General features: G+C 49.0%; 2 protein-coding genes across 2 annotated transcripts in view; one reads left to right on the forward strand and one right to left on the reverse strand.

The window, feature by feature from the left end:
- LOC119179386 (uncharacterized) overlaps nucleotides 1-19,686 on the reverse strand; it is a 119,514-nt gene that overhangs the window by 96,670 nt on the left and 3,158 nt on the right. The gene's annotated exons all lie outside the window — the stretch shown is intronic.
- On the forward strand, nucleotides 17,717-18,568 carry LOC119179388 (ubiquitin-conjugating enzyme E2 Z). Its single transcript, XM_037430454.2, has one exon. It carries the CDS (start codon nucleotides 17,717-17,719, stop codon nucleotides 18,566-18,568), a length of 852 nt encoding a protein of 283 aa, XP_037286351.2.

A 19,686-nucleotide genomic window follows, 5' to 3' on the forward strand; every position in this document is an offset into this window, starting at 1 on the left:
ATAGGGAGCTCTACGAATGGGAACATTGTTGGTGAGATGAATGCGATGCATTTCGCCATTGATGCACCCAATGTCTGTCTGTGACTTGGAAAAAATGTCATCGTACTTATGGATAAGCTGCTTCAATGCCAACTGTTGAGTTTTATTTAGATGTAGTGCATCGCAAACTTCAACACCTTGTAAAGACGCGCCCATGTTAGTCGTGGTGTGGTTTTGTGTACGAGAATGGAGGATGTCTTTCCCTTGGCGTAGAGTCATGGTGTCAAGGTCCAGCGACAATTTAAAGAGGCAAGCACTGTCCAAGCCAAGAAGTAAGTTGCTCTTCATGCCTTGTAGAACATGAGCCTGAATTTCTCTTGTCACTTTTCCTATCTGTACCTTTAGATTAACGCGACCCAAAGTTTTGGTAGATGATGTGACTTGTTGAACTGAGATGCATGAATTCCTCATTATTTGCAGGTGAAGTGCCTTCAGCACTGCTTCGCTGATACAGGTAATCGTAGCTCTGGTATCAAGTGTAGCGCTGACAGGGTACCCGTTAATGAGGGCATCAAACTGAATTACATGAACTCTGGGTCGCCCTCCTCGTTTCCCTGGTTGGTGGAGAGGGCGGAAATGCTTGCGCGTCGTGGACATTAATTATGCCAGTGCATCTGTCGGGGTAAGCCATTCATCGCGCAGTGTTTGCACTCACGCACGGGTGTTCGTACCGGGGAATTACGTGGACGATGACTGGTTCTGTCACTTGTTACGTTAATCTGTGTATTCCGAGCTGGTGGAAAGCGATGTAACTTCACTCTCTGCATGGTTGACTCTACACGAAGTGCAGCTGTAAGCCATGCCTCTGGTGTAGACGAGGTAAGCCCAGCAAGCGCCATCTCCATATGTGCAGGAAGGCCGTCGATGAGCCCTGATATAAGGTGCGTGTCCTTTAGGTCGGCGAGGCGTCCGAGAGACGTTTTTTCATTATAATATTCCTTCAAGCTCTGGCCTGTTCGCAACCGGCAATGAATGAATTGGCAAAAAGGATCCGCGACGCCGCTCGTAAAGCGTTCCTTCATGCGTTCACATAAGCTCTCCCAAGACGCGTCTGTGTCGAAAACCTCGGTGAGAAACCATCGGAAAGCCTCACCTTCAAGATAATCGGAGCTGTAGCACAGCTTGTCTCGCTCCGTCCATGCTGCGGCCGCAGTCCTCACCTCAAAGAGCCGGAGCCACTTGTCAAAGGGGACGTCCGTAGATGCTCCCGAGTACTTCGGGATGTCGATGACTTTCTTGGATGTGGCCATGATGAAGGGCACGGTAGATCCTGTCGACTAGTGTGAGGCAGGAGACGTGATGGCTGTACGATGAACCATTTATTTGTCTTCGTTTTCCTCCTCTACCATTCCACCACACCGTTCTCGTGTGGTTCGTCACATATATATACATATATATATATACATATATATATTGTTACGGGGAATAAAGTATACACTGGCGAGCAAATGCGTACTGGCGAATATACCGGCGAGCTGATGCGTACAACGCTGCTGCAGTCCGAGCACGGTCACGTTCAGCACTTCGTCGTCGTCATCCTTAGGCCGTGACATTACCCGCCGGCGGCAGAAGCACCGTCCCGGTGCGATCAATTATCGAGGCGTGAGTAGTATGGTTTAAGCCGTGAGACGTGCGCTATATCGGTCGGGACTGAAGCTGGTACTGACGTGGTATGGAGAGGAGCTATCTCATAGGTCACGCTGGTGACCTTGCGTATGATGCGGTAGGGGCCAACGTAATGGGACATCAGTTTTTCGCAGAGACCAACACGACGGGATGGTAACCACAGCAAGACGAGTGACCCCGGAGAGTACTGTACGTCGCGGTGCCGGCGATCGTAAGCACTCTTTTGGTTAAGCTGCGAGGCACATAAACGATCTCGGGCGACTTGGCGGGCGATGTCAGCTCGGGCCAGGGCATCACGAGCATAAGCAGTCGATGAGGAAGCGTCAGATTGGAGCATGGTGTCCATGGGCAAAGGCGGGTCATAACCAAACAGTAGGTAAAAAGGTGAAAATCCAGCTGTATCATGACGTGAACTGTTGTATGCGAAGGTAACGAAAGGTAAGTGGATGTCCCAATCTTTGTGACCCTTGGAGACGTACATCACTAACATATTCGTCAGGGTACGGTTGAGGCGTTCCGTGAGGCCGTTGGTTTGCGGATGGTACGCTGTAGTGAACTTGTGGTGGGTAGAGCAGGATCGCAGGAGCTCGTCGACTACTTTAGATAGAAAACAGCTGCCGCGGTCGGTGATCAACTGACGAGGAGCACCATGACGCAGAATGATGTCATGAAGAAGGAAATCGGCTACATCAGTAGCGCAGCTGGTGGGGATGGCACGTGTAACGGCATACCGCGTTGCGTAGTCAGTAACAATAGCTATCCACTTATTACCGGTGGCCGACACGGGAAAAGGTCCTAGAAGATCGAGGCCGACTCGGAAAAATGGCTCATCTGGTACTTCAATGGGCTGGAGGGTACCAGCAGGTCTCAGAGCAGGTGTCTTGCGGCGCTGGCAGAGGTCGCATGCCGCAACGTACTGTCGCACAGAACGGTAGAGACCAGGCCGATTTTTTTTCATACGCTCTGCTGGCAATTTCGAAACAACATATCAAAGTCAGAACGAAGGGCACTCGATGAACTACGAAAAAACACTGGAATTACTTCAAACCGGTTGATAAAGGGGGCTGCATAGTAATTCTAAACACGTCGGACTACTTAAAGGAAGGGGAACGACAGCTATCAGACACAAAATTCTACAAAGAACTTCCAACGGACCCGACTCCCGAATTTGAAAGGTAGATAAAAGTAACCCTAAACAATCTCCGCCGGGACGAGAAAATTACCGGCAAAATGTTAAAAGCAATGTTACCGGCCCATTCTGTTCCCGGTCGATTCTATTTGCTCCCCAAAATACACAAGGCAGATAATCCGGGACGTCCGATAGTATCCAGTAACAGCACATCAACAGAAAATATATCAGAATTCATCAATTCCTTAATAAAAACATCCCCCCAAATTTTCCCTATTACCTAAAGGACACAAACCACTTCATCTGCGAAACTTCAAGTCTCGACATCCCAGGCGGCAGTTTTCTGGTGACCATGGACGTCTGCTCACTGTACACCAACATACCCCACCATGACGGAATAGCGGCTATGGTTTCTGAATATGTAAAATCTGACTCATCAACTAGTGTAAGTGGCGAGGTACTGTTTACAATTCTTGAACTTGTACTAAATTATAACCATTTTGAGTTCAATGGCAAGCATTTCCTTCAGGTCAGTGGCGCTGCAATGGGCACGAAAATGGCCCCAAACTTCGCGAGCACCTTTATGGCTTCACTTGAAATCCCATTCATTGAGGGACGCGCCTTGAAACCTTTCTACTACAGAAGATACTTAGACGATATTTTTACGATATGGAACCATGATAAGGGAAGTCTTTTCCGCTTCATAGAGGATTTTAACAAGTGCCACCCATCAATAAAATTCACGAACAAAATTTCCAAAACTAGCATTAACTTTTTGGACGTCACTGTCACGGTCGAAAATGACCGCTTGTCAACAAACCTTTACAAAAAGCCTACAGACCGTCCAATCTACCTACATTTCAACAGCAGCCACCCAAAGCATTGCAAAACGGGTATTCCATATTCTCAGGCCTACCGGTACCGAAGAATATGCACCGATATGCGGAAATTTGACAGACACGCGGAACACCTAAAGCATTCCTTATTGAAACAAAATTATCCGGAAGACATTATTGACGATGCCATACTACGTGCTCGCAACGTGAACAGGAATGATATTGTTACGGGGAAGATTTATTCACCGAGAGCTGGTCTTGCTAACGGCTTAGAGAGCGCACAGTCAAGCAGGCCAACGGGAGAAGCTCGAGAGTCCAGCCCACTACAACCACGTTGTCGTCTTCTTCATTTGGGTGCCAATTCAGCTGTGTCGGGGCGACAGTTCCATACACGTATCATCACCCCGGCCCGTAAGGCACCGTCTCGGTGCCTGTTAAATGAGCGAGTCGGCGTTGTAGGGCTTGAGACCAGAAACGTGGACTACTTCAGTTCTGGGTGCAGCAGCTGATGAGTTTGTGGTAGCGGCAATCTCGTAGGTCACAGGTGTGACCTGACGAATGACTCGGTAGGGCCCAGCGTATCGCGATAGTAGTTTCTCGCAGAGGCCAACACGTCGAGATGGGAGCCACAGGAGAACAAGAGATCCCGCAGAAAAAACGGCATCTCTATGTCGACGGTCATAAAGAGACTTCTGTGCTGTCTGCGACGACGATAACCGAGCACGCGCTACCGCACGTGCCGTGAGGGCACGGGTGATTGCATCCTGAGCGTACGAGGTGGAGGATGGGTGGTCTGATGAAAGCAGTGTGTCGAAGGGCAGTAAGGGATGACGTCCGAAGAGTAGATAAAAAGGGGAGTAGCCCGCTGTTTCATGACGCGACGAGTTATAGGCGAAGGTTACGAACGGAAGAGCTATGTCCCAATCAGTGTGGTCGGTAGATACGTACATGGAAAGCATGTCCGTCAATGTGCGGTTTAGTCGCTCCGTAAGGCCGTTAGTCTGAGGGTGGTAAGATGTGGTGAAGTTGTGACGGGTAGCACAAGATCGGAGTAGATCATCAACCACACGAGATAGAAAGTAGCGACCACGGTCTGTGAGCAGGTGAGTCGGAGCGCCATGCTGGAGAATAATGCCGTACAGCAGGAAGTCGGCAACGTCGGTTGCGCAGCTGGTTGGTAGCGCTCGAGTGATTGCATACCGAGTCGCATAGTCTGTGGCCACTGCAATCCATTTATTTCCAGTTGTAGAAGTAGGAAAGGGGCCTAGCAAGTCCAACCCCACTCGATAAAATGGCTCGGCTGGAACTTCAATAGGTTGAAGTAGACCGGCAGGGGGAGTCGTAGGCTTCTTTCGGCGCTGGCAGAGGTCACAAGATGTGACGTAACGGCGAACAGAGCGGTACAGACCCTTCCAGAATACTCGTCGTCGAATGCGGTCGTAAGTTCTGGAGACTCCTAGATGTCCAGAAGTTGGAGCGTCGTGTAATTGTTGCAGAACATCTTTTCGCAGGTGATGCGGTACGACGAGTAAAAGTTCTGCGCCGTCGGGGTGTAAGTTGCGGCGATACAAAACGTTGTCTTGAAGCAGGTATCTGCTATCTGCTAAGAGAAGGGTCAGCATAACGCGATTGAAGGCGGTCAATGATGGTGAGCAGCGATGGATCTCGGCGCTGTTCGTCAGCCACGTTCAGAAAGTCAGTGATGGCTAAAACGCAGGCATCGGATTCCAAATCAGTGGAGCTAGGTGGATCAACAGGGTGCCGGGATAAGCAGTCAGCATCGCTGTGCAGCTTTCCAGATTTGTAAACAACCGAAAACGTGTACTCCTGTAATCGAAGTGCCCATCGGCCGAGTCTTCCTGTAGGGTCCTTAAGCGTCGACAGCCAGCAAAGCGCATGATGGTCCGTGATGACTGCGAACGGACGTCCGTATAAGTACGGACGGAATTTCGCAATAGCCCAAACGAGGGCTAAGCATTCCCGCTCAGTGATGGAATAATTTTGTTCCGCTTGCGACAAAAGGCGGCTAGCGTAGGCTATCACACGGTTGGTGCCATTCTGTATCTGAGCGAGTATAGCACCAATGCCATGGCCGCTTGCATCGGTGCGAAGCTCTGTTCGAGCCGCTGGATCAAAATGAGCCAACACAGGTGGTGATGTGAGGGCGGTAATTAGCGACGCGAAGGAATGTTCTTGGTCCCTTCCCCAAGAAAAGGCCACATTCTTTTTGAGGAGATCCGTGAGGGGCCTAGCAATATCCGCGAAATTGAAGACAAAGCGGCGGAAGTATGAGCAGAGCCCAATAAAACTGCGAACTTCTTGTGTGGAACGCGGAACCGGGAATTCTCGGACTGCACGGACTTTGTCAGGGTCGGGTTGAACACCAGTGGCGTCAACAAGGTGGCCGAGTAGTTTAATCTGCCGACGTCCAAATGAGCATTTCGACGAATTCAGTTGGAGACCAGCTCAACGAAAAACGTCAAGAATTGCCGAGAGACGAGACAGGTGGCTTTCGAAGAAGGGCGAGAAAACTATTACATCATCCAGATAGCAGAAGCAGGTCGACCATTTGAAACCGCGAAGAAGAGAGTCCATCATACTTTCAAAAGTAGACGGGGCATTGCACAACCCAAAAGGATATGACCTTGAATTGGTAAAGGCCGTCGGGTGTGATGAATGCTGTCTTCTCGCGGTCGCGGTCGTCGACCGAAATTTGCCAGTATCCGGATCGAAGGTCAAGGGACGAGAAATAGTTGGCGCCGTGGAGGCAGTCGAGCGCATCATCGATTCGAGGTAAAGGATAAACGTCCTTCTTGGTGATCCGATTCAGGTGGCGATAGTCGACGCAAAAACGCCAGGTGTTGTCCTTCTTTTTAACTAAGACCACAGGGGAGGCCCAAGGACTCGATGAAGGCTCAATGACGTCTTTACTCAGCATTTTCTCGACCTCCGTCTGTATTACTTGGCGCTCAGCATGTGACACGCGATAAGGGCGTTTGTGGAGTGGACTGGCGTCGCCGGTGTCGATGCGGTGGGTTACGGCACTTGTGCGGCCCAGGGGACGGTCGTCGATGTCAAAGATATCCAGGTAAGAAAATAGAACACCCCGGAGCGCCGCAACGTGGGAAGGTAAGAGGTCGCTGGATATCATTTTGTCGAGGAACGCCTTATTTTGTGACGTGATGACAGGTTTCGTCATGGTCTTAGTGTCAGGTGTAAAAGAACAAATTGAACATTCATCAAGGGTGGAAAGATCGGCTAAAGTGATGCCTTGGGGAAGCACTTGGGTCGACGTAGAGAAGTTCAGAACTGGAAGTAGCACCGTGTTGTTAGCAACAACCACTATAGTATGTGGTAGTGCGATGTGGTACGTAAGGGTCAAATAAATGAGGGGAGCTACCAGATAGTCTCCATCAGAAACGGACGGGAAGGGCGACAGAGGAATGTACATAGCAGCCTGGGGCGGTAGCCGTAGAGACTCCACGGATCGTAGCCAAATGCGACTTGGAGGAGTGAAATCGGAGCACAAAGGCAATTCGAGCCGTAAGATACAGGTAGAACAACCGATTAGGGCGGAGTGGGCGGTTAAGAAGTCAATTCCAAGGATGACGTCGTGAGGGCAAGCATCGAGTACTGCGAAGAGAACGGAAGTGTGGTGGCCAGCAACAGTAATGCGGGCAGTGCACATACCAAGCACCGATGTTCGACTTCCGTTGGCAACTCGAACAGTAGAGAACATAGCTGGTGTGAGAACCTTTTTAAGGCGAGATCGAAGTGTAGAACTCATAACAGATACTTGGGCACCAGTGTCAATTAGAGCAGTAACGGCGTGGCCATCAACGAACACCCGAAGTAAATTGCGTCTTGAATTTGTAGCCGGTTGAGGGTTTTCGTTCCGAGTCGTCAACGCAGCGCCACCTCCAGGAGCTGCACTCGTCAGTTTCCCGGGGAATGGGCAGAATAAGCCGGTGACGGAGAGCGGCGGCGTTGAGGGGAGCGTGACGGCCGACCCTGAGGTGACGGCGAGCGGCTAGACCAGTTTCTCTGGGCGACGACGTCAGCGTAGGATGGTTCGGAGCGTGGAAATGAACGGCGAGCTTAAGGGTCCAGAATATGGTCATCCGGAAAACCGGGTTGCGAATAGTGTCCGCGGTCCTGACGGCGATCTACATTACGAAAGCTTGGCCGGAAATACCACCTGTTGCGGCAATGGCGGGAGATGTGCCCAACTCGAGAGCAAGAAAAGCAGATGGGTCGATCATCGTGCGTGCGCCAATCAAATGGATTTCGGTAGCGTGGTGGAAACCGAGGAGTCGAAGCTGCCGCAGCGACAAGTGGAGCAGAGTGGTGGTCAGCGTTGTGGATGGGAGTGCTCATGGGTTGCGGCATAAGTCTGGCGGACTGGGGAACCTGGACGCCCAGGTTAGCAAACTCCTGACGTACGACGGCTTGAATAAGCGAGACTGTAGTCCAGTTGTCTTGCACAGGGGGCTGATAGGAAGCGGGTGCCATGGCTTCCAGCTCCTGGCGAACAATCCTTGCGATATTGGCAGGAGGCGCAAGTGAACGGGGCGCTGCAGAATCCTCGCAAGACGAAGTCGCAGCAGTGTTTGGTAGTCTCGCGATGTGGTGGGTGATTCGCCTGCTTTTAGCTTGCTCCAATCGACGGCATTCAGATATGATGGAGTCGACAGTGGTGCAGTTCTTGCACATTAGTATGTTGAAAGCATCATCAGCAATGCCTTTCAACACGTTGCTGATCTTGTCCGCCTCGGACATGTTTTTGTCAGTCTTCCGGCACAGTGCCAGTACGTCTTGGATGTACGTGACGTACGACTCCGTCGATGATTGAACACGTGACGCGAGTTCCTGTCTGGCTGCCATCTGAGGAGCAACTGACCGACCGAACAAATCGCGAAGCTTTTGCTTGCATGTGTCCCAGCTGGTTAATTCTTCTTCATGCGTCTCATACCAGGCGCGTGCCGTACCCCGTAGGTAGAACAGAATATTTGCCAGCATAAGCGTTTTGTCCCACCTGTAGTGCTTGCTGACGCGCTCTAATAATGCGAGCCATTCTTCGACGTCCGTGCTGTCCGTCCCGAAAAACGTGCCAGGGTCGAGAAGATGGGGGGGAATCACAGGTGATGGAGCCGGCGCGGATGGCGAGGCCCGAGTGCCAGTTTCAGGCATCGCGGCTGGACAAAGCTGGCGTCCGTTGCGGAGTTCCAGAGACGGTTTGTGTGAAGACCCAGCACCTTCCACCAAAAGATGTTACGGGGAAGATTTATTCACGGAGAGCTGGTCTTGCTAACAACTTAGAGAGCGCACAGTCAAGCAGGCCAACGGGAGAAGCTCGAGAGTCCAGCCCACTACAACCACGTTGTCGTCTTCTTCATTTGGGTGCCAATTCAGCTGTGTCGGGGCGACAGTTCCATACACGTATCAATATAATTAAGGGACCAAACAGAGTATCTAAACCGACTTCCCAAACGAACCTTGCATGTGCTAACTTACTCCTCATCAGCGCTACGAATCAACAACATACTTTCCCGCCATTTCAACATAATCAGGCAAAGCAAACGACTAACTTCTATTTTCGCGAAGCCACCTCACGTGGTGTACCGCCGGGATAAAAATCTGAAGGACATTCTTGTCAGAGCAAAAACAAACACCCCCAAATTTCAATCAGGGTGCCATCCCTGCGGAAAAGCTCGATGCAAGGTATGCCCACAGATGGTCACAACACGTGAATCCAAAGCGAACTTCTCGGATTTCAAATTCTGCATAACTGAAAGCCTTAATTGTGACTCCAGTAACGTAATATACATGCTACATTGCAACATCTGCGGACAAGAATATATCGGCCAAACAGACACGCCATTTCGGCTGCGGTTCAATAATCACCGGTACCACGCCACTTCACTGCCGAAGCTACCTTTATCTAGACATCTGCGCCTGCCAAACCACAGTTTTGAAAATATCAGCGTAACACTTTTGCAGTCCGGTTTCTCAAACAGACGCGAGCGCGAACAGCGTGAGGCATATTTTATTTTCAAATTTCGAACATTAGTAGCCGGCATCAACGAGGACCCCGGAAAACTCAACTGCCTCCGAGAAGTAAGTCAGGAGGAAATTGGTGACAAAGATTGATAGCTGGAGACCATGCTTTTTTCTGACTGACTCGTACGTGTACACTGTCCTTTCTTGTTTTTTTGTTTTTCTTTTTTTCCCTTTTTTTTCTTTTTTCCACATGCACATACAAAGTGTTTACGTTCGCCTACCACTTGATGACCATTGAAGGGAAACGGACGAAGATTAAAGGTAAAGAGCCGACCGACCCATTAACGGGAAACCCTTCCTTTACGCACGCCGTCACGAACCCTCCCGGCACCGCGGCGACAATCTTGGGTGGCCCGACACACGTCGAGAACTGAACAGCACGTGATAAGAACCGTATGTGGACGTACACGGACAGTTGGTTTCGTTCTCAGTGTTGACAGTGGTTCTTCCTCTTTTTTACTTTCTTTCTTTTCTTTCTTTTTCTTTTTCGTCTTTCCCCCCCTTTTTTGTTTTTTTTTGTTTTTTTTTCCTTTTTTAGTTCTCTCTCACTCTCGCAAACATCTTTCAAGACGAGAGGGACGCGGCAGCAACGAAGTTTGGAAGTTCATGTCAGTATAACTCATCCCCTGATGAAGGGAGGACCCCTCCCGAAACTGTTGGGAAATAAATATATTTATCCTTGTTGACAACGCTCCCGTTGTGCCATATCATATATATATATATATATATATATATATATATATATATATAACCTGCCCACGGCTGGTTATTTTTCATCCACTTTTCTTTCTTCTTATTTACATTCCATTGGTTCTAATAACTTCCCCTGTACATTCCTTGGCATTACTGTCTGTTAGATCTCATTAATATTGTGTTAAAACACGGAAAAAATGAGCCCTTTGGTATACACTTCTTTCCCTTATACGCTCAAAGATACGCTCAAAGTCGCCGAAGTTCGCTAAAAATGCTTCGCATTTTAAAAAATGTCATACAGCCACCTAACACAATCCTTTGCTGTCAAACCACATGGCCAGCTGCACGTATTCTGACGCTCCATTGAGATTTTTTTCCCCTAAATAATTAATTTACAAGCTTCGTGAGAAGGACTAATACATCTTTAGCATTAACCTACACAGGCCATTTCTGTTGAAATTCGAGCTTGTTGGTGCAAACTGAAGCGCGAAAAATATTGCTGAATGAACGGAGATACAAGAAGAGGACACACTTCCGATATATTGTTTATTAGCACTCTCGCCTATACTTGTATCGCTCGAGGAAAACACCGCGCGACATAAATTACGCACAAAATTATTTTTCTGAGAAACTGCAGTTCTTTATCACTTACGATAAAGAACTTATGGCATGTTGCTGAGACATATTGGAGAAAAAACTGCGCGAAAGACGAGAGACGAGGCAGAGAAAGACAAATACAAGAGCGTTCTTGTACGCGTCCTCTATTGCGTGGCCTCTCGTATTTCGCGCTGTTTCCCTCCAAAATTCTTGGGCGAGTTGATACTTGGAATGGTTGCGATAGTGGACACGGACTAAAGAAATCACTCGACTGCGTTCCCGCGTGCCTTCCTCGGTCCTTGTCCACTCCCGCATCTCCCCCTTCGTGCTGGGTATAGCAAACTAGATGCTACTATTCGGGTGTGCCTCGCTGCCTTTATCTCAATTTACTCTATCTCTTCCAAACTAATAAGGTTGTTGAGGCTGAGGTAATTTGATCCCCGGGTTATGTGTGTATCAACTCTCCATCGCTTATCCTGCGAAAGAATAACAGTCGTTTCTAAGAAATTAATTTTTGAGGGCGTGTTATGCCGTCGGGTGTTTTCATCGAGCAATGTAAGTGGGGGAGTGTGGGAATAAACATTATGTTGAAAATGAGCACCTCTGTTGTCTGCCCTCTGATTGCGTCGTCGTTCATTCAGCGTTAATAAATGCCAAGCATTTCTGTGCGAACTGCAAGCACTTTTATCTATCTATCTATCTATCCATTCATTTACTTCTGGGTGCCTTCGTGATCATCCCCTTAATCTGGCGTGCATCAAGATTAGTATGGGAGGGTAAGCTGGTTTGACGAATGTGCCACCTAAGTCAAGACATAAATAATGTCGACATGAATCCCGTCGCGTACGTCATCGAACCCTTCCCAACAAACAGTGGAACATACCCGTGGTCGGGTATGTGCCACTAATATGCGGGTATGTGCCAAAGGTAATTGACACTCAGTATCTACCCAGGAACGACTGGAAAACACATCGGTAGTTTTAACGCGTGAGTGTTATGAAAGAAAAAAAAGGTGACATCAGCAGCGTTGACACGACGAATGCAAAAAAAAATGTCAGTGTCCCAAGGGAGCCGGCCGACACCGAAGCATCAAGGATGAAGGTACGCAGAAAAGAATATGGAACGGCTTGTCCCTACGATGGGAGCGTCTGATATTCACTAGGTTTCTGTAGGGTACCACTATGTAGTAAAATACGTAAGTGTATTGGTATTGCAATGGCTTGAGAATCCCAGCAAGAATCGCACCCAAGCGGTCCGCGTGGCTATTCTAGCATTCTACCACAGAGTCACTACAATTATAAGAACTATAATTTTCAAATAGACCCTAATGTTCATGATATGTTAATGCAGTTGCCGTGCTAGCTATCCAATTTCGCTAACGTTACATATGTACTCATATAATACAGCCGTCACGACGGGCTAACGTCAAATCTGGTTAGGGGCCATGCGCTGAAGTCAATTTATGTAGCAGTATCAATGGATACCAATGGAAGACACCAGCGCTTCTTATAAGCTTATCTCTTCTGGTGTTGCTAATACTTATGTCCCTGTTGGCATCGTTGCCCCGCCGCGGTGGTCTAGTGGCTAAGGTACTCGGCTGCTGCCCGCAGTTCGCGGGTTCGAATCCCGGCTGCGGCGGCTGCATTTCCGATGGAGGCGGAAATGTTGTAGGCCCGTGTGCTCAGATTTGGGCGCACGTTAAAGAACCCCAGGTGGTCGAAATTTCCGGAGCCCTCCACTACGGCGTCTCTCATAATCATATGGTGGTTTTGGGACGTTAAACCCCACATATCAATCAATCAATCAATATGTTGGCATCGTTGCGCAAGTGCGAAGAACTGGTTATATAAACATCTGCAGCTCTTCAACACATATCTGTACGAACAACATTTGTACATATACTTAGCGTTGTTCAATAACGTTGCGCTCAATAAGAAAAATCACAACACGATCACTTTCCCTCCGCATGCTCGGCATGGCATCGACGCCCAAGGTAAGTGGGTTCTGCCAAATTTTTCTAATGGTCGACGAGGTAACTGACTTCTCGCGAAGCGTTTACAACGCCACGCACAATCCATCTTGGAAGCTGAGCGCAGAATCGCATTGTTTCATAGCCGAGCTGAGAGCAACTGCTGGCACGTCGTCGATCTAAAACGTCTGCTCGAAAGACCATTGTACACCGCAGCACTTGTCACCAAACAAGCCACGAATTAATTCCCAACACGTAAACGCGGATCCGACGATTTCTCCGTTCTGGCGACGATCCCAAAACAATGCGGTCTGCTGCAATGAATAATGCACTCGTGTTGCCAAAAATCGTCGCTAAACAATTGCATTACGTACTCGGTGACACAGGACGTGAGCCTGCGCTGACCATGGGCATTTACTGTAAGCGGATAAGGCGAAAAACACGCGGTAGGTTCTTCTATAACGGCACCTTTTGTTCGCTTTTGACGAGTGATTTGATCAAGACGTGCATCCACCGCGGTGGATTAGTCGCTAAGCTGCTCAGCTGTGGACCTGAAGATCCCTGGTTCGATCCTGGCCATGGCATTCGCATTTAGATGAAGGCGAAATGGTAGAGACCCGTGTACTGTGCATTGTACGTGCACGTTAAAGAACACCAAATTGTCAATATTTCTAGAGCCTTCCGCTACGGCACCTCTCATAATCATGCCGTAGGTTTGAGACGCAAACTCCAGATTATTAATAACTTGATAATGCCTGCACAGACCCGTGTCGAGATGGTTGCACGATGTGCTGTGGGCGTTCCAGGCAGAACTCATCTCGACCATGTCGAGAAGCTTCGTTTTCGAACGTACACCTTCGCACGCAAACTTTGGCGAAAGACACAACTTGACATTGTGAAATAAAGAAATTGGAGCTATGCTAAGCTTCGCCTTTAAAAGTTGAACGTGATAGCGATATCCTGTCCCTGTATAGTGCGTACTTTCTCCAATTAGTCCATATTTTTCTTCTCGTACAGAGTATATATTCAGCTAGCTAAGGTACGAAAATTGACTACTTTATCGATTTACCGCTTCACAGTTCATTAATGAACAATCCGACTCGTGACTTTATTAACGGGCTCGGGAAAAACCAGGGAATCGATCGGTAGCCTTCCGCATTTTCTCTTTTTCTTAAATAACGCTGTCATCATATCACATCACTTACTTCCACTACATTATGATGAAGCACCGACACTCATTTTCAATTAGCGACGAGAATTGCAAGAGAGGGGGTGTCGAGATAACGATACACCTGGTGTTTTTACACAGTCTCTCGCACTCTCTATGGCTTGTTTACCGGAACGATCAATTCCATTGATTTACCGGAGATTCTGAAAATTGGGGCTCTCCATCTCAATGCCATACTGCGATGGGTTCCGGCGGCACAGCGCCGATCAATAATAGCGTGGTAAGACGTTCGCAGTCGAGCCAAGTATAGAACGAACGGCTAGCCGTCTAACGAATTGATCAAGACAACGGTGTATGACGTAACAGAAAGGGCGCCAGTCGGAATTACGTGTTAATGCTCGCGAGAAGGCGATGAATTATGCACATAAAACGTTATAAGTTATTTGGAAGCGCACATGCGAGGGAGCGAATGCCCTCTCAAGCTGCCGCGTCGCTTGCAACGAGTCGGATTAGATTATACGTGATCGATGCGTGATTTGATCGGATTATACGTGATCCTACCCTGCGATCACCAGTGAGACGTCGACTGATACCGCGTGACGCTTACCCACGCCACGTGACCGGCAAGCATGATCCACATGACCGCCGTTTATACTGTAGCTCTGTAACTGGGATAAGCTCATTTTTTTGTAGTCATGTGATATCCTAGTTTTTATTTAGTTAGTTCGTTTGTTTGGTTGCTGGTTAGTTCGACTGACTGCCTGGATGCTTTTTTTCTTTGTTTTCTTTTGCATTAAGCGCGGGATTTTTTTTCTTTGTTTTCTTTTGCCATGAAGTCGTTTTGCCATGCCATGAAGTCGTCGCTGCAGATGCTGATGCTGGAGAGAGTGGCGTTCCATTGTAATCCAGCTGCTTTGGAGTCAGTGTGCTCAGGCGGGTGATGTACTGCGCACTGTATCACTGGAGACAGTTGCGCCACTCTGCAATCTATTGTCTACTAGGAGGAGGTGCGTATCCCATCACGGTGAGGACGCCACTTTGTGTGTGTGGCTTCAGGTGGATCAATGAACTGGTGCACATGGGTCTTTACAGGACACCGTGGTATGGGGAAGTCCACAGCTCACAGGCCATTTCGCTGCTCGAGGTGGTGTTCCCGTGTAATCTGAAGTAGTCCTGAGGAAGCGCTGCCTGTGCTTAAACTCTCTCTCCATCCATCTGGGCGCCACGGGCGGTATTGCTTTCCAACGGCTAAGTGGGCGAGAAAGTTAACCCGGGCCTTCAAGCTCGGGAGTATCCCCACATCTTGGTGTGCGTTGGCCCGAGACAACACCACCGTCATGTGGAAGGTCTTCCTTTGCGAGTTTCGGTGGTCAACGCTTTAAACATGTGCAGAGAGCTTGCTGTCCCTTCGGGATTTGCAACCTCGGTGATGCGTGCGGGCACCCGCGAAGAGATGTCCCCGGATGGGCATTCGTGAGTTGTGCGTCCTTGCCTTCTTGAGCGCATGCCAGGTATGCAGCCGTGTGCGTGGAAGGGTTCCCACATCAGTGGGAGGCCGACGTTGATTCAACGTAAAAGGGGGCAGTTGGGACTTATTTGCCCTCTTCTAGGAACGTGCCCGGATCTGGTTTATCCGTCTATAAACGGAGGGATACTGTGTGGCAGGCCGTAACCTTTTTAAACCTTTTAAACCCTTTTAACCACAGCGGTAGCTACAAATTTAGAGCGTCTACTTCCAATGTGGGAGGTGCCAGATTCGATTCCCAGCGCCTACCGGGAACTCACCAGTTTTCGCCAGTGGGTATAGGAGTACACCGACCTGGCACTCGGTTGTTTATGGGCACTCATCTCGATAGGTAGCCCTGTAAGGTTCTGCGAAGGCCCCTGGGCGTACCTTAATCCACAACAGCCTTGTTGAAATAGTTGAGCATCCGCCGCTGCTGTGGGAGGCAGAGCACTGCTGTCGCCAGGCCCCTACTGATAATAGGTACAAGCGCACTTTTGGCCTCGTGCTCGGCAGAGCGAAGTTCATAGTCACTTGGAAGGGCGCTAACCCCGTAAGAAATTGGCGGCATGGGACCACCATACCTAAAATTCAAGTCATCCTCTTTTATTGACTGACTGATTTATTTATTTATTGATGGATGCGCACGCCACATCTCTACGGCAAGGCTTCAACAGGATGCCGTTACATAATCGCAATAGGAAATAACATCAGTCAATTTATGTTCCTGAGCCACATAGCTGTTTAAGGTAGACGTTGAAAAATGTGCATCTTTCGCGCTTTCGCCTAGTGGTTATGTTCCGCCGAAATTGGAAGGCGCCACTACTTCCCTCCGATGCAGTAAAAACGAAGAACATATCTTTAACTTATAGACCGTCCGGTGAGGCCTAATATCGTGCCCTGGTGCACCAAAATTTACAAACTTGTCCACAACTAGAATGTCTGGTGAGGGCTCGTGGCCTGGTGGACAAAAATGACAAACTTGTTCATAACTGGAATGTTTGGTGAGGGCTGAAGTCGTGCCTTGGTGCACTAAAAATAACAACCTTGTCTAGAATGTCTGCTGAGTGCTAAGTAATGCTCTGGTGCGCTGAATTTGAAGAACTTGTATATAACTAGACTTTCCGGTGAGGGCTAAAGTCGTGAGCTCTCCGGCAGAAGCTGCCCGGCGGGACCATCAACGGGCATTCGATACCGAAGCCGGGTGAAATCGGAGGGCAGAAGATGGAGACGTTCAAGTCAAACAAGCTAGTGTATAACAAAGTCACAGAATGAAATAGTGTGATGATGCCGCCACTTAACGAGCCTTCGCGGTCTTCAATCAGTGAAGCGGCTTACAGATGTTTTAGGGGCACCTGACGTTGTCCACTGTCCACATTATTCGTCTATCGTCCGAAATGTCGTGAAGCGCACACACAAGTATGAATCCATATTAACTAACTGAGTAATGTATTGCAAATTTACACAGACGCTACTCCAGTCTCACACTTTTTCGCGGAACTTCCTGTGCTTACCTACTGCTCGAACATAACTGTGAAACAAAAGTCCTACTTCTCATAATCCTCATCCCGATTTCATTTATTCTGGAGGTCAGCATCGATGTGCTTCTCAAATCCCGGTGCCAATTCCGCATTCGGAAGTGACCGATATGTAGCAAATGAGAAAGACCTTCCTTCAAATGGCATTTCCCTCCTGCCACCTAACCGACATAGTGGGTTGCACTTTTTTAAGAAAGCAACCACCTTCCTTCAAAGTTTGGCCAAGAATTGATTATATTAATTTTTAGATCTTTCAAATATCAATACACATACCGGAAGGAAGAAAGAACGTAACTAAAACAGAACTAGTGCAATAATTGTTTTTTACCATTCAGACCAGACAGTATATTCTAACCAACCAACCAACTGAAGGGCATCACTTCACCGTCTTCATCACCGTAGCTTAATCCCCGACGTGTAATACAGCAAAAGAAAGAGAATACAGATTTCACGCGCTCCGTGGTGGCACGCGCGCTGCTAGCAAAAGAAGCCCGAGCTACGTCAACAGAACGTCGCCAGACTCTTCGGTACGCCACGTCAGGGTCCCAACGGCAGCAATGGCCACCACTGGTGAGGACGCCATGAGTGACGTCAAGGAAGTCAAGTTCACGCCCGATCTCAACTTCTGGGACCCGACGGCACCCCGCCAGCTGAATGTCGGAACACCGTCGGACCAATGTCTGCACAAGGTCAGGCGGGACATCCTGGACGTCTACGCTCTGCCCATTTCCGGAGTCGTCATCACACCGGTCGAGAAGGACGTCACCAGGATCCACGGCCTCTTGCTGGGGCCTCCGGGTACGCCTTACGAAGGTGGCTTCTTCCGGTTTGTCCTGAAGTGCCCACCAGACTTCCCGGCTAGGCCACCTCTCGTCAAACTCCTGACTACCGGCGACGGGCAAGTCCGGTTCGCTCCGAACCTCAACGAAGACGGCATGGTCTGCCTGTCACTCCTAGGGACGTGGCCGGGACCCGTGTGGAACTCTTCGGTGCACAGCCTGAGGACGGTGCTAATCGCCCTACAGTCCATCATGATGGACGAGCCGTACCACAACGTCCCGTCTCTGGTAAAGGGCAGAACGGACGACACCGAAGCATACAACGACTACTTGCTCCACGAGACCCTCAGAGTGGCTGTTGGCGACGAGGTCGAGGCCGCCCTGGATCCGGCCTCGTCGTACGCGCCCGAGCTCAGAAAGGTCGTCCTCAGGACGTTTGTGGAGATGTACGACACGTACGTGGAGACTGTACGGCTCCAGATGGGACGAATGGTTCGCGAAGGGACTGATCCATTCGGAGGCCGCACGATTAGGTTCGAGTATGACGACATCCTTACGCGGTTGCGGAGCCTATACGATATTGTGTTCGATCTCAACGAGACTGGATTCTCCGACCGGGTAGTGGACTGAGTGGTCTGCTGAGACTCGGCCTCTGTGACACCCCGTGTTGGAATAAAGTTGTTCTTGTTTCTTGTTCTTCGGGTGTGCTTTTCTTGTTCGTCAGTATATTTACCGGAAGCTGATCCTCGCTGCACATTCAGATCGATGCCCAAATGTTCTTATATTTGTTCTTTGCGGATTTCCGTGGCCAAAAAAAAAGGGGGTGGGGGATGATAAGAGCCTCGTCACATAGCAAGTGTTTTTTTGTTTTAATGCGAAGCATTTTTTAGCAGACTGCCGGCACTTCGAGAGTTTCTACCTACGTATCTATATATTTATCATTCAGCCGCCTACGCCTTGGCGCTCTCGTTTTGGCCTCCTTAAGTGGGGGTTGACCAAAATTTTCATGGGAAGGCAAGAGCATCTGAGGAATATGTCGGGAAGGCCATGACATGAACAACGGTAAAATCACGTCACGTACGTCATCAAACTCTTTCCCCAAGACGCGTGTGGCACATACCCACAAATACCAGGGGCCGAGGCATGCGGGTACGCGCCACAAGTGATGGAGGGTTCGTGTCTACCCAGTGACGGCGAGAATGGGACATCGGTATTTGAATTGCGAGAGCGTCAAGAAGTACTGACATCGGCAGCGTCGACCCAACAAACGTGAAGGATAAGTATCAGTGTCCCAGCGGGAATAGAATCGAATAATAGGCGACCGGTAATATGGGAAATTGCAGGAAACTGTGGGATGCGATGGCTTCCGGTTTGACGCACCACGCGGCTTAGCAGCGGCACGCGCGCATTTTTGTACCGTTCCACTAAGAAGGGCACCTCTCCGTGCAATATCAGTGCTTTAGAGGTTGTTTTTTTTTTTTTGCTAACCTTTACTGCGACAATGAAAATCTACGGAAAGTCATGAACGGTAAGAAAACTTCTCTATCGCACTAAATTGATCTGCAATGCTTTTATGCTGCTCGGGGTTACTGTCAGTCTGGATAGCAGATCAGTCGGTATACAGAAGACAGTTTTCATTGTATGATACGTTACTGCAGATAAAAAAATCACCATTTTAAGGATCTCAGGGGATGGGGATGACTGTAGCAGTGTGCTGAGAATTCATTTCGGGATCACTGCTTCAGCCG

Source organism: Rhipicephalus microplus, chromosome 7 (assembly GCF_043290135.1).
Source record: "Rhipicephalus microplus isolate Deutch F79 chromosome 7, USDA_Rmic, whole genome shotgun sequence".
Taxonomy (NCBI): Eukaryota; Metazoa; Arthropoda; class Arachnida; order Ixodida; family Ixodidae; genus Rhipicephalus; species Rhipicephalus microplus.